The sequence below is a fragment of the Nanorana parkeri genome, unplaced genomic scaffold, assembly GCF_000935625.1.
Source record: "Nanorana parkeri isolate BGI_ZX_2015 unplaced genomic scaffold, ASM93562v1 scaffold901, whole genome shotgun sequence".
Classification (NCBI taxonomy): domain Eukaryota; kingdom Metazoa; phylum Chordata; class Amphibia; order Anura; family Dicroglossidae; genus Nanorana; species Nanorana parkeri.
The window spans coordinates 427,305-441,843 of NW_017307169.1; the positions used below are offsets into that span (position 1 = coordinate 427,305).

The window sequence follows — 14,539 nt, forward strand, 5'->3', positions numbered from 1 at the left end:
ACCCCCCCTGAAGCACCAGAGGGGCGCACGGGCGAGAGGCAAAGCAGCGCAGGCGTACAGGCCGCACAAAGAGGGGATCTAGAGGGGTCCGCAGAGCGCAGCCCACAACCCTCCAAAGGCAATGCAGGAGTGTCATCCCTGCGATCCATTACACACCCGCAGCAAAAAACCCCTCCACTGACCGGAGACCCCCAGGCAAGGGAAATAGGGACCCTCAGGTACTCACGACCCTCAGCGTTTGTCCCGGCCCAGACGTCCGACCCTGGAAGGAGGAGGAGCTCTACAATCCGTGCCTGTCTCCCCCGGCGTCCACAAGCCGAAAGGAAGACACTCCCCATCCACCCGAGGCTCTAGGAAGCCCGGGCGGAAGTGACGAAAAGGGCAAATTTGCCCTCATCCAAGATGGCGGCCGCAGATCCGATCCGGAGGCCGCAAAAGCCGGGGCCTCGATTTTCGGCGTGGCCGCCGAACGAGCGGGGAAGGCCGCGGACGCCGCCGCCGACCAACGGAGCCCCATAAAGCCACAGTCCCTCCAGGGCAGGCCACCGGCAGACCCCCCCAAGGGCCCAGGCACCACCAATTAGGTCCCTACACAGCAGCCGCGGAACCACCCGAAGGCCGCACAGAGACCAGGGCCTCGAGTAGCGGCCGCGACCGCCGAACGAGCAGCCTATGCCACAGGTGCAGCCAGCACACCTCCCCTGCGTACAGGAACACCCCCATAGTAAAAAGCCCCCGCAGACAAGGGCCACACCGGCCCACCCGGCCATGAGGGGGGGAAGGGGGTACAAGGGGCTGCCGCAGCCCCCAAGCTTACCTGAGCATCCGGTCCCCCGAAACATCCACCGCAGACCTCCATACCTATGAGAAGGGCAGGCCGGACCATATCCACAGGAACCCGGATTCGCAGGAATGCGGCAGGAAAAGACGTCCCCGACCGCAGCCGCGACGTCTTCAGCCTACAGGGAGCGCCATGACAGGGAGGCCAAGACCCCCAGTCAGAAGCCCCCCCCTGGGACGAGCCCAGAGGCGTCAACAGGGGACCACATGTCGCAGCCGACCCACCGTGGCAGAGTCTGCATGCGCTCGTTGGTCACCCAGGGGAGACTACAAGGATCTACAATCATCCAGCCTGTCGCCCTGGGGACACTTGCTAGAAGAAGAACGAATCCAATCGGAAGAAAGGGAAAAAATATCCAGAGAAATTTTTTTAGCTCCTTACTCCTGACGCTAGGCAAAAAACTGGAGACTTGTCAGCAGGTGGGGGGTTTGGCCACCGGCAGGGGCCGCCCCTAGGCTGTAATTGGTCTTTAGTTTTGTGCCTAGCGTCCTTCTCCTGCAGGTGGCGATATTACCCTACCATTCAGGATCTACGATCTGTTGCCTGTGTCCTTCAATGAACGGGAGAGAAAAGATATCACCAGTAGTGTCTTTTTTTTCCAGGAAAGCAATGGTAATCGAATGAGTATTTAGCAGAGTCATTTACTCTGGCATTGCTTATGAAAAAGGAATTGACTGATCTGGCAGAAATTGGAAGGGAGATTTTGAGATAAGCACCCCGTGTTTATAAGTACTATTGGGGGGAGAAAAAGTGGATAACGGCACACCGGCATTCCAAAAGTGGCTTCTTATTCCAAAAGCACCTTCTTTAGACTTCTTAGAAATATCTGCTCATCTCACACGGTCCCGCAAAGCAAAGATGTGAACGGAGCCTTAAGCACTAATGATTTTAAAATAAATAGCAGTATTTCATTGTATTTAATGTTTCACTGTTTGTAATTAGTCATAAACCACATTCATCGACAGCAACTGTGCTGCCAAAATAGATGCTTACGTAGTATAGCACTAAGGAAAAAGGTGTGGCAGCCTTCCCATAGTAACCAGTTAAATACAATAAAGGAACATTTCTGCTTTAATTTAAATTGTTTCCTTTAAGATTTCTTGAGATTATTCTTTTATGACTTATGTAAGCAACTGTGGTCTATATATGTTCATATAGGTGTAAAGAGTCTGACAATGGATGTCCTCAACAGCATGGCCGCTTATATCTCCCTTCCATCCATACTTCACAGGATATTGCAGGTACGGGCTTCATGTTTGCAGACTGTCTGTTTGTTTTGCCAGAATAGTTATTAACATTGCGGGTTAGACTTATATTTAAGCCAAAATGTTTTTAAGCTATTTCAAATGCTGATTAAATCACTTACAATGGATGCTTCTCTTTGGTGTTTAAAAGTCTCACATTTCCTGCAGAATCAGCTGGTTCCCTGAGTCATGTCTTCATATCCTGTTTTAGGCCGGCTCCTTTCCCTTGCAGGGTTCTATGGAGCCACCCTTGGGTGTGCTAGTAAGCTGTGTGTTACAGTCCATGCACCCATTGCACTCCTGACCGTTCATCCATTAGGATAAAATGGGTGCAACAGTAGTCGATGGATGGCCACCGGCTCAGTGATACGAAAGAATATGGACACCGGCACTCCAACGGCAGATAGAATAGGTCTATTTATTGAAGTACATGCAAAAAAAAGCTTAACCCACTTACTGCAACGTTTCTGGGGCACGTAGGATCTCCTTCATCAGGCAGAACAAATTACATAATATTTTAAATCCATTTTCTGATGTGTGTAATGGTTGATGTAAACCTTCCCATGTCTGTCAAATTCTTAAATAAACTTTTTTTTAAAAATATTTTGTTTTGTATAGTGACAATCTCCATTTTACATCATACTTTTATAAACATTTTATACATCCATATTCTTCATCATATCCTAATCTAATATACAATTCACTTTAAAATCAAATCATTCAATCTTACCATCTCCCCACCCCACCCATGAAAAACGAAAAAACAAAGACTACACTTTAAAAAATTTTACTCTTAAAAAAAAAAAGTATCAGCACCAGTACTGAGAACTGATTAAGGATGAGGATTATCTCTTTTAAATAAAGCCATCCTGACTAACAAAGGCATAAAATAACTGATCATACAAAGCAGTAGTGGAGGCCTGACTGACATTTGTTGTGAATGTGGTAGATGTTGCATTTGTAACTTTGCCACTTTTAATTTTTTTTCCTTATTGCAGTTTTGTATAGTAGGTTAAATTTTTATGTTAATACAAAAGTTTCATAAATAACAAACTGTATAGAATTTTGATAGACTGGGAGATATCTAATTGAATCTTATTTTAAAACAACGGTTTTATTGACATAATACAACTTGCATTTTAAGTTTACCAGACCGAAACAGGCTTCTGCTTATGCCACCAGCCAGTATTATGAACTCACATGTCTATAGAAAGTTAATTAACATTCAAATAAAGCATAGGGCACATCTGTGTCTGTTAACATGCAGCATAAAAAAAAAAAAAGATACCTCAGGGTAGTAATTCCACATTAATGTGCAAAGTGGGTTAAATGGCACCGGTTGTAGTCAAAGTCTCATCTGCTGCTAGCTCATCCTTGGCTCCCTCATCTACAGTATGCAGCTGTTTCAGAGAGTCTCTTTGAAATCTGGGCCACCATTTCATGTATATTTCATGAAATCTGCTCCGCAGTATCATGTGGCCATGGTCTGGTAGACATTAACACATCTTTTACACAGTTCTAGAAATCCTTACTAATAATTAATCGTTTCGCTTTTTTATTTCTTAGTTTTCCTTAGTTTAAATGTTTGTTTTAATTGTCTTTAGCAAATTAAATATTTCTTCTCTTTTTGACCAAAGAATTTCTTTCGTTTTATTATTTGACTTTATTCAACTCGGACCTTTTTATCATTGTTATTTCCCTTCCCTATCATTTAATCCTTTTACATGCTTCCTTCATGTTATGTTTTACTTGTTAGGATTAATACCACTGGGAGTACCTATGCACAACCATATGCCTGCCTAGGTACCAGCTCCTTTACCCCTACAGCATAGAGAAATTGCCACTCACACAACTGATGCAACCATGATTCCACCTCTTAACCCACACCATGCTATCGACAAGAAATGCAACAGGCCTGAAGTGTAGACCGCCCCATTGACATCAACTGTACAGGTGTTACCTGCACCATGAGACACTAACTGTCTCCACATTCTTTTTCTCTTTAAACGTAGCAAGCATACTTACACTGAGTGACACAGTGTTGCAGAATTTGTTCTTGGATCACTGAGCCTCCCTACTGTGTCCTTGTCTCAGCTTCCTTGTCTCTGTCTCTGCCTCTGCCAGGTTTACTGGGAGAGCATGTAAGCCATGACTGGGTCCCTTGACACCCATAAAGCCCTAATTCAGTTTTGATTTCTCATCCTCTACAGGCCCACTTTATCCCAGTGTCTAAAAGAAAATTGCACATGGCAGCCAGTTGTATTTAAATTTTAGACCTTAAGAGCTCAAACTATGTAACCATAACTCCTTTGTTGAACTTTTAACCCTCTGGTATCCTTTCTAGAATTGATCTCAAAGACGGTTCAATGATCCCAGTATAAATGTTTTTGGTTTTTTTGTTTGCAAAATATGAACAATTCCAGGTATTATATTTTGTTATGTATGCATCTGTTTTCTTGTAGTTTTTCTTTGTGTTGGTGATCTGATTTAAAGTGTTTTTCCAGTATGTGTCTAGCTAGCTCTGAGTTTGAACAGGAAGATTTGTAAATCGCCAATTATGCAGCACAAGCCTCAGTACAGACTTATTGCAGCCCAGATAGCTCATTAACTGGTCATATTGTAATGTGAATTTCTCTTAATATCACACCATGTTTTCCACCTTTTGCTTTCCAAATTAAGCTACTAGAATCAGTCACAGTTAGGGGTGACATTGGCTTGAGATACGGTATCATGGCTCACTTGGGACCAGGTGCATTACAGGCCACTAGTGAATGTTGTCAAGAAATGTAATCAGCAGTCTGCAGTATAAAGAGGTCTGTGTGCAACTTTTCCTCTGTTTGCTTGGTTTTTATTTAAAGCTTGCTTCAACGCAACTAGCTAAGCATAAGGTTAAAGGAGAACTATGAGGTGAGTGATTTACACTTATCTTCATAGTTAGAGCCGATCTGTGACATTGAAACTGCCACACGCCGGCTCTATTGATCGGGAAGTGAGTGAACACATAACGTCGCTTGCTCACTTCCGATCATCCCCCTGCAGAGAGTGGTGACTGTCAGTCATTTCTCCCCGCAGGGATTCACCCCTCTCCGATCCTACAGCGCTGACTGGAGGAACGGACAGGGGAGGTGGTGGGCACAGCTGGCTCTGTCTCTAGATAGGTAAAACCCGCTGTCACTCATGCAGCTGGGTGGATCTCGACAGTATTGTCGGGATCTGTCCCGGCTGCAGCGCTTTCAGTAAATAGCTCGCCAAATACTGAGCTTTGGGTCACGGGAGGGAGGTTAGTATATGTCCTCCAGTGACCCTAAAGAGAACTATGGGAAAATAAGGTTACCCCTTAGTTCTCGTTTAAATACACATATGTGAACTACTTATCTGCCAAAAGTTTTGTAATTCTATTAAACTAGCCTTCTGAGGCAGGCACCCCTACCAGAGCACTACCCAAGACCTGTTTGCGGACTACACTACATTAGAGAAATAGAGACCGGTTTAGGGCTTGTTATTGGGCAATTAAGTTGTTTCATGCCCTTAGAAACCTACTGTTGGACAGAACTTTGCACAGCAGCACAACTTTATTGGCATAAAGTGCCATCCCCCCTTTTCTAGCCTTTTACAGGAGGCTCAGATAAAAATACATTTAAGTACTTATGCTAGTTATATGTAAAATTACAATTATGTGTTTTTATTGATCCATAACTAGGTTTAATTGTGTTTTTATGTCTAGCTGGAGTTTAGCTTTGAAATCATGCATGCATGCATGCATGCATTTTTCAATATTTCAGATGTGGCTAGGAATCTACTTGCCACATCTGTAAGATCACTAGTTTAGCTCCAGCTTTCATTGTCTGTAAAGGTTCTCATTCATCCAGGCCATGATATATCTGTAAAAACTAAGTCAAGGCAACTGGACTTGCTGTATTTTTCTTGAAGACGTTTCACTGGACATCCGACCAGCTTTCTCAATTCAAAATGACTTGTACAAAAAATTATCTGGGAATAAATATGGGGAATGTTGCTCCAATCCATGGAATCTGTTAGTCACAACCATGTGTTGATTGTATTTGCATAATTGGAGCTAGGAGGTGTTATTAACCTGCCCAGAGAGAGGTGTTAATTGCCCATTCACACCACTTCCAGATTACCTCCAGACCAGACTGTTTCCGGACCCAAAATGCATCCCAGTGTATTCCTATGCTATTTCTGGCGTCTGTTCCCACCAGCACAGTCCATTCCAGGCCAGTCCAGAAAAATACTGCTTGTCCTATTTTGTCTGGTCTGGAATGCACTGGAACGCATCAAAAAGCATGGAACGCACCTGTAAGATAATTTTAAGCTAAAAAAAAAAGAAAAGAAATTCAAAACGCGACAATGCACTATGTTCCAGATCTGGTCCGGAAAATGGTGTGAACCCAGTCTAACATAGTATTGTATGTGGAAGACAAAACATGTCTCAACCGCCCACCTCTATTCAAGCTTGGCTTCTACATTTTTACAAAAATGGCCTCTTTCACACCTCTTTTAAACAAGTCCTCCTACCTGTCTAGGATGTGTACTTGACTGTCTTCAAAGGAGTGACCTTTTTCCTTTAGATGTAGATACACTGCTGAATCCTGACCAGAGGTTTTAGCTCTTCTATGCTGTGCCATAAGCTGGTGTAACTTCTGTTTTGTTTCACCGACATACAATTCTGAGCACTCCTCACTGCACTGGACTGCATACACAATGTTGTTCATCTTGTGTTTTGGCGTTGGGTCTTTTGGGTGAACCAGTTGTTGCCTCAGTGTATTGCTGGGTTTAAAGCAGACAGGGATGTGATGTTTTTTAAAAACCCTTCTGAGTTTCTCAGACACCCTAGCTACATATGGGATGACCATATTCTTCCGTTTGTCATGCTTTTCACCCTCACTGGTACTCTTGGCAGTCTTTCCTCTTCTTTCTGTTTTGACAAAAGCCCAGTCTGGATACCTTGCCACATACAATGCTGTTTTAACACCTCTCTCTCTGGGCAGGTTATTAACACCTCCTAGCTCCAATTATGCAAATGCAATCAACACCTGGTTGTGACTAACATATTATGTGGATTGGAGCAACATTCACTATATTTATTCCCAGATAATTTTTGTACAAGTCTTTCTAAATTGAGAAAGCTGGTTGGATGACCAGTGAAACGTCTTAAAGAAAAATACAGCAAGTCCAGTTGCCTTGACCGCAGCTTTCATTGTTTAAATAGGGACGTACTGAAATCTACATTCAGCCAAATATGCTTATACACCATTTTACCAATTCTGTATGCGAGTGCATATTTATGTTTTATAATCAATGAAATAATATGCTTCACAAGGTCAGTGCGCTCTGTTTTTCTTGTTCTTTTTATACTATCAGACCACCGTGTTTGTTACAAGAGCTACCAGGCAGGAATACATTTAAAATTGAGGATTATAGAACATATAAAATGCCGGGCAGGGCAAAAAAACAGGTTCACTTATTTGTCTCCCCATCACCCCCTGCTGCATATACCGACCTTCTGTCTGTTCCCCTTCCTCTCCTTTTTGACTGCTGAAATTGATGTACACAGTTCTTCTGAGTATAGGGGAAGAAATTACTGTTTGTCCTTCCTCCCTGTGTGTGTCTACAAGACAGTGTGTGTCTTGCAGACACACGCTGGGGGAAGGGGGAGTCTTCAGTTGTCTTTTGTGAGCCTGGGCAACTGGTGTGCTGCTGTATATTTTAGGTATGATGGGTCTTCCTCCAAGACTTAACTGCCTGTAGATAGTCCCAGTTGTGACCACCATCCTCAAAAATATCCATACAAATCCAAAGTAGGTATAGAGGCACTCACGGGTCTTGCAGCGCAGTTAAGTCAAAGCATCACCATTTTATTGTCAATGTTTCAACAGAACTCAGTCCATCTTTATCAAGACACATGTTTTGATAAAGATGGACTGAGCTCTGTGGAAACGTGTCTTGATAAAGACGGACTGAGCTCCACGACAACGTGTCTTGATAAAGACGAATTGAGCTCCATCGAAATTTTGAGAATAAAATGTATGTGTATATAGTGTATGTGTGTATAGTGTGTATGTATGTGTATATATATATATATATATATATATGATATAGTACTGTGCAAATGTTTTAGACAGGTGTGAAAAAACACTGTAAAGTAAGAATGCTTACAGAGATAAAAGTGTTAATAGTTTATTTCTTATCAATTCACAAAATGGAAAGTAAATAAACTATCAATAGTGATACAAGCACATCTTTTATCAATCTCAAAGCAAACCATGAAGTTTCGGGGCCGCATAGTGTCCCTTCATCAGGCAACACATTGTTTGCCTGATGACGGGACCTTGTGCTGCCCTGAAATGTCTCTTTTTGCTTTGTGATTATGTGAGCATGCATCAATAAAAGACATTCTGGTATCACTATTGGAGTGCCAGTGAATCTTCCTGATCTTCATTGTCTGCAAAAGGGGTGCTAATTGCTTGTCACTGCTGCACCCAACACTCTGGGATTCTTAAGGTCAGGAGTGCGATGAGACATATACTGTAACTTGAACTTAACCTTGTGTAGTCTGCAACCACAAGGTTCACTTTTTCTCTATCAGGTGAACAGGGTGGCGGGCCAGTGAACTGAAGGTGAGTATTAGCAGCAGTGGGGGCAGGAAAAACAGTAGGCCTACTGCTCTGTCCTACATGGGCAAAGCAAAGATTTACATCACATTCATATTTTTCTTCTATATTCGGTATCGCTCATTCTTGTACAAGATAATTCTGTTGTTTTGTTTTCACATGGACAAACATAATTTTTGCTCCTGTTCATTTTCTGGGTTTAGGATCCTGTGTATGGAAAAGGAAAGTTGGGAGAAATCCAAGGCTTGGTTTTAGGAATGCTCGACACCTTTAGCTATGAGCAGGTATCAGTTTTGCTATAAAAACAATAGGAGTTTGTAACGTGTTGGTCATTTGGAACGTATTTAGATAAAATTACAAAACATATTACAGAACATTGCAAATGCGTAAGAGAGAATCACTGTTAAAGCGTAGATAAGGCTATCTCCAGAACAGGTGTCCTATTGGGAGATTTCCCCTCCCCTTCTGTTTTGGTGACTTTTCATACATTTTTGTAACACTAGACTTTGTTACAGCGTTTCTCAATCATAGCACCTTTTAAGGCCTCGTTCACACCTGAACGTTTTATAGCGCGTTCTACGCTCGACGAACGCTCTACAAAACGCTCAAACATCTAAATCCTATTGTATTTAATGGGTCTGGTTCACACCTCTGCGTATTTCAGCCCGTCCCTAACGCGCTACAAAACGGCCCACGCCTGAAAGGGTACATGTACTACTTTGGGCCATTTTTGTTGCGCGTTTCCATTGGGATACAGCCAAGTAGCCCTCGGAAACGCGCGTTAGTCGCGCAACTTTTTTACCGCGAATCGCGGTTAAAAAACGCGCGACAGCCGCTCATATGCAATACGCCTAGGTGTGAACCAGGGCTTAAGGTATGCAAAATCTTGAGGCAAGTGTAAAATGTAAAACCATATATGTAAAACATAAGGTGTGGCCCCCCTCTCCCTAAAATCAATACCAAACTCTTATCCTAGATAACGGGCTCGTATGGATTTAAAGGGGGGACCCCAGGCAAACAAAATACAGGAACAAAAAAAATGAAGATGTGGAGTTTCCCCTTTCACATTAGAGTCGTCCCCCCACTTTCTCATTAGAAAACCCCTTCAAATCAGAGACTCCCTTTAGCAGACATTTGGAGGCACCATTGGTCTAACATATACAGACATCAATACAAACTTGACACTGGTCCTATTCAACATTCTTTCCAAAACTAAGAACAAAAAGGATTGGCTAGGGATGCACTTTAAATAATTTATGTGTCCAGATATGTAAAGTTCAAAACATCAAACCTCCACTCATGCCCAAGTCACCTATTATTTATCAGATTTTTAGTTCCTGTCCCAAGGATGACATTTTTACCTTATAGGTAACCCAGCTCTAACTCAGAATTGAGCAAAGCAGGGATTTAATGATGGACATCTAATGGCTGTGGATGTTTAATGAAGATACTATTTCATTATCATAGCCTGCATTTTCCTGACTATTGGTTCACAATCTAAATGGTAATGTTCAGTAATGGAGGTGAATTAAAAGACTGAATGTTAAATATAAATAGTTAGTTTGTTTTGGTGATTGGCCAACTCTGATCCAAGAGTAGCATTTCCATTCCAGTTATAAAGCCAGTTGTGCATTTACTGTCTTGTAGTGATTTCACACATTTATCTTCTATGTATAGACACTGCTGGAAACCACCACAAGCTTGTTGAACCAGGACTTACACTGGTCACTGCGCAACCTTAAAGCTTCTATTACTAAAGCACTTGCCCCAAAGCAGGACCACTGCTGCATCTGCCTTCAACAGTACAAGAAGAGGCAAGAGGGCGCAGATGAGATCCTCGTCTTCAGGTAATTTATCCTTTGTTCTTCTTTAATGGTACAACTTTCGTCATTTCATGCATTTGATGAATGATCACTTACAGTAAGAATACATACAGATTATGTAATTAAATTATCCATAGCCATTCACTGTTTCTAGAACAATGTCACTCAGGGAAATATTACATTTTGTCTTGGTCTCTGTGATACCCAGGGATATCTGTTTCCCAGCTTAAAATCTTCCATCCTAAATCCATATTAATCCATATCATTGCTATAGCATTTTATCTGTATGCTGAGTAAGAAAGAAACCGAACAGAACCATTTAAATACTTTGTCAATAATTGAATCAACTTTTTTTAACATTATTTTTGTTCATAGTTGTTATAAATGTATGGGCAGGTAGCCATATTTTGCTCATTACATATCCCTGACCTGCTTTCTATACAGCAATACTGCAGTGACTGAGCTTTACTGCTACTTTTGTTTGTCAGCACTAGCATGCAGGTCAGGTAAGTTATTATCAGAGGATATAACAGATGATCACTAGAGGGAGGGTTTGCAATTTCATATATCAAATACAATAATTAGCATATGAGGAGCATGAGGGGTTTGAGATGATTGAAATGACTGAGAGCAGAAAGACTTTATATGCAATATTATAATGACATTTGAGATCCTAGCTCAAGAACAATTGAGTTCCAGTAGCCGATTGTAGCATCAGACCTGTAGCCAGCACTCAATATTTTCTCTTTAATTTGAAATTCAATGGGTTGTTTTCATGTATTATGCTCCCAGCTTTGGGATAGAATATTTGTCAGGTGTATAAATATTGGTACAAATGATATGTGACATTCCATATGCTGATAGAAGCAAGGACACTTGTGGAGGCTTATTATGAGGTTTTCAAGCTTTGTGACAGCAATTTCTGCTATTATTATAGATTAATGTGATTGCCTGAAATGCCTCTCTAGTGCTGTGATTTACGTGAATTAGATTTGGCAATTTGTTTAGCTTTTATGCTTTCACTGTTGTGACTCAATTCCGATGAAGTCCCAAAGGCATTTCAGTAGCCTTTCAGGCAGAAAGAGCAGCTTAGGGGAAATGTCACTGCTTTTAACGTCACTTGTCCTTTTAACTTTTCACTAGTGACCTTATCTACCTGTGCCTCGGGGTGCAGAATTAAATCATAAGCTTGTGAAGTTCGTTCACAGAGTTTTCTATCAGAAGTGATTGGAATTACGTTTTGCAATACACGAGGTGTACAATTTTGGGTTTATGACTGGGCAGAGAGAAATACTACTTTTACCAGGAAAGTATATAGAGTTTTCACCTGACAGGTAGCTTAGTGGCCTTGCCACCAACATTGTACTTGAGACCACTGCCAGTAAATAAAGACATTAAAAAGATAGCCTGATGTTTGCTTCCAGAAAAGAATGTGAAATTACAACATCACATTGCTATCCCCGGTATCTCGTACAATTAAAAAGTATTTAAAGCTGACTTTTCGGCAGGTATAACACACAAATGAATGCATCTTTGCAGTCATTAATGAATCGTTTGCGGTATTTTTTTAATGCAACTAGTATAAGGACTTGAATTTGTTTTGGACAAATGATGATGTCAAGCTGAGGACAGGCCCCTATAGTACTCACTTAGAGCTGAGCATATTGCCTCCTTTGACATACTCTCAGCTCTCTTAATCTCTGCAGTCATCTGTCTGGGCATCTCTGTACATACATTTAAGTGTAAAGTACAGAATATTTCTTCAATTGACTTTTGTCGAAGATGCTGGGCTAAATATTGTCGGCCAAACATTGACTGAGGCCAATTTACTACAGTCACTGTTCTGGTATTCTGACAGCTAAAGGCGCTGACTGTCAGAATATAATAGCCCGGTAGGAGAGAATCCCCCATTCACGCTGTTTAATGTGGATGGGCAAATTTAGTGTTTTTTTTCCTTGTTCAGCCTGCAGGGCCGAACAAGAAAAAATGCTGAGTGTTATGACCAGCTTAAAGCGGACGATAAGTGTTATATATAAAAATGTGCTGACAGGCAAGCTTAATATGACAAAATAGACTCTTCTGTCATACATCCTCCTATCTACTTGTCAGCCCTTTTTTGTTCTGTGCACTGAGCTGTGGAAAAAAGCAGAAATTGCCTTACCACTTGCCTCCTCTGGCCCTGGCCAATTACACAACTGAAGTCTCTGATCTCAGAAGAAGACTGGGACGAAGATAAAATGCCAGCAAAGGAGGAGAGCACTGACATCACAGCATGTGAGGGGATAACTTTGTCAGGTAAGTCTGCCATAGTGTGCTAATATGCTGTGCATACAATCACATTATTGCTAAAAGCTCCAGGGTGGCTCCATTTTTGCATTTCTTTTAGCTTTACTATTGCTTTAAGTGTATGGCTAGCTTTACTCATCAGAGCAGTGGCCCATCCCTTATCAGATGGCCAGCTTTCTATCAGACATGTAGAACTGCAAAGCAAGCTTCTGTGCAGTTTCTGTAGATCGCCCGTGTTCTGGGAACCCTATATCATGTTTTTTTTAATGTATATTTGTAAAACAGAGATTATATTCTCATTTCAAAAGATATATGTTACAAAACAATTTCAAAACATATGAACGTCAATAAAAGAAAAGCTAAAATTGACCCCAGACCATTGAAGTTTCCCTTTACCAAACAAGGTGCATGTACAACAGGAGTGACTCTTGCCTTTGTATAGTTTTTTTTTAAGAGTTATGCTGCATCTATTAAGGAATATTCTGTGCCACAGTTTTTGTGCTAGATAGTTTTCATGAGAATTGATTAATGAATGTTGAATCAATTACAGCTGTCAGTACTCAGAAAAAAAAATCTATACAGAATACATTTCGGACGGATGTGCTTCAAGTCCAACTTAGTAGAGTAGAACAACTTCATGAAAGATCTACAAATCTATATCGTATTTTCAGGATTTGTAGCTGACCAATGAGAATATACTTGGCATGGTCCACTTATACGCTTAAAGTCAAACAAAAATTAAACAAAATAAATCGTAGAAATCTGGACCTGCTCTATTTTCACATTGCTTTAACTGTATATACAGTTGTGTGCAAAAGTCTAAGCACCCCCAGGTAAATTACATATTTTATTGATTTTCTTTTTTTTTTTTTTTAAGTTGGCTCAACCTCTGCAGGGAGTAAACTTTCAGATGCCTTTCTTTATATTTGAATGCACATTTTCTATTTTATTTTGATTTTATTGTCAGCACTGCTGAATTTACCATAACTGTACACTTATAGGCAGCACTACTTGTGGTGCTGTTTTAAGGGCCCTTCATATCCATATTTGCTAGGTGTCCCTTATATTGCCTTGACTCCCATACAGTCCTCTATCAACATGGTGACCTTCACCCCCACTAGACCTTTTTATTAGCACGGTGACTGGTATTCAGCAAGAAGTCTTCCACCCACACACACACTAAAGGTGCCCACACACCTGTCGATTATCGTACGATAATCACGGGTCATCCCTCGATCGTACGATAATCGGCAGGTGTATGGGCAGCTTGCACTGTAACGTCGCATGACTTTCGTTTTCCGAGCACGCTGGGAAACCTGCAGAAAATCGTACGGTTTTCGGCGGTTTGGTGGCGTGCTCGGAAGACGAATGCCGCACGGGCCGATTACACTGCCCACTCAGCACTGCAATCATCGGAAGCCCTCCCCTAAGCGGGGAGGGCTTGCGATGATCGCAAGTACGACCTGCCTGTCCAAGATGGGCATATCATACGAAATTTTAATCACCTTACAACCATCGCACAACGAAAGTCGTGCAATGGTTGTAAGGTGCATGGGCAGCTTTTGGCTAGCCATACATGCATAGATTATCTCATATTGTTTTACAAAAACTGTCACATGACACTAAACAAAAATGTATCGGTACTTGGTCTGGAAAAAATTGTATTTGTGCATCCCTAATATAGATATAAATCTATAGATATAGATATATATA

At 41.5% G+C, this 14,539-nt stretch overlaps 1 protein-coding gene across 1 annotated transcript in view; it reads left to right on the forward strand.

The window, feature by feature from the left end:
- VPS8 (VPS8, CORVET complex subunit) overlaps positions 1–14,539 on the forward strand; it is a 172,788-nt gene that overhangs the window by 119,786 nt on the left and 38,463 nt on the right. The window contains exons 41-43 of the mRNA XM_018565944.1: positions 2,000–2,082; positions 8,921–9,001; positions 10,395–10,564. Coding sequence (XP_018421446.1) covers positions 2,000–2,082; positions 8,921–9,001; positions 10,395–10,564 — 334 coding nt within the window. The remainder of the gene's footprint in view (positions 1–1,999; positions 2,083–8,920; positions 9,002–10,394; positions 10,565–14,539) is intronic.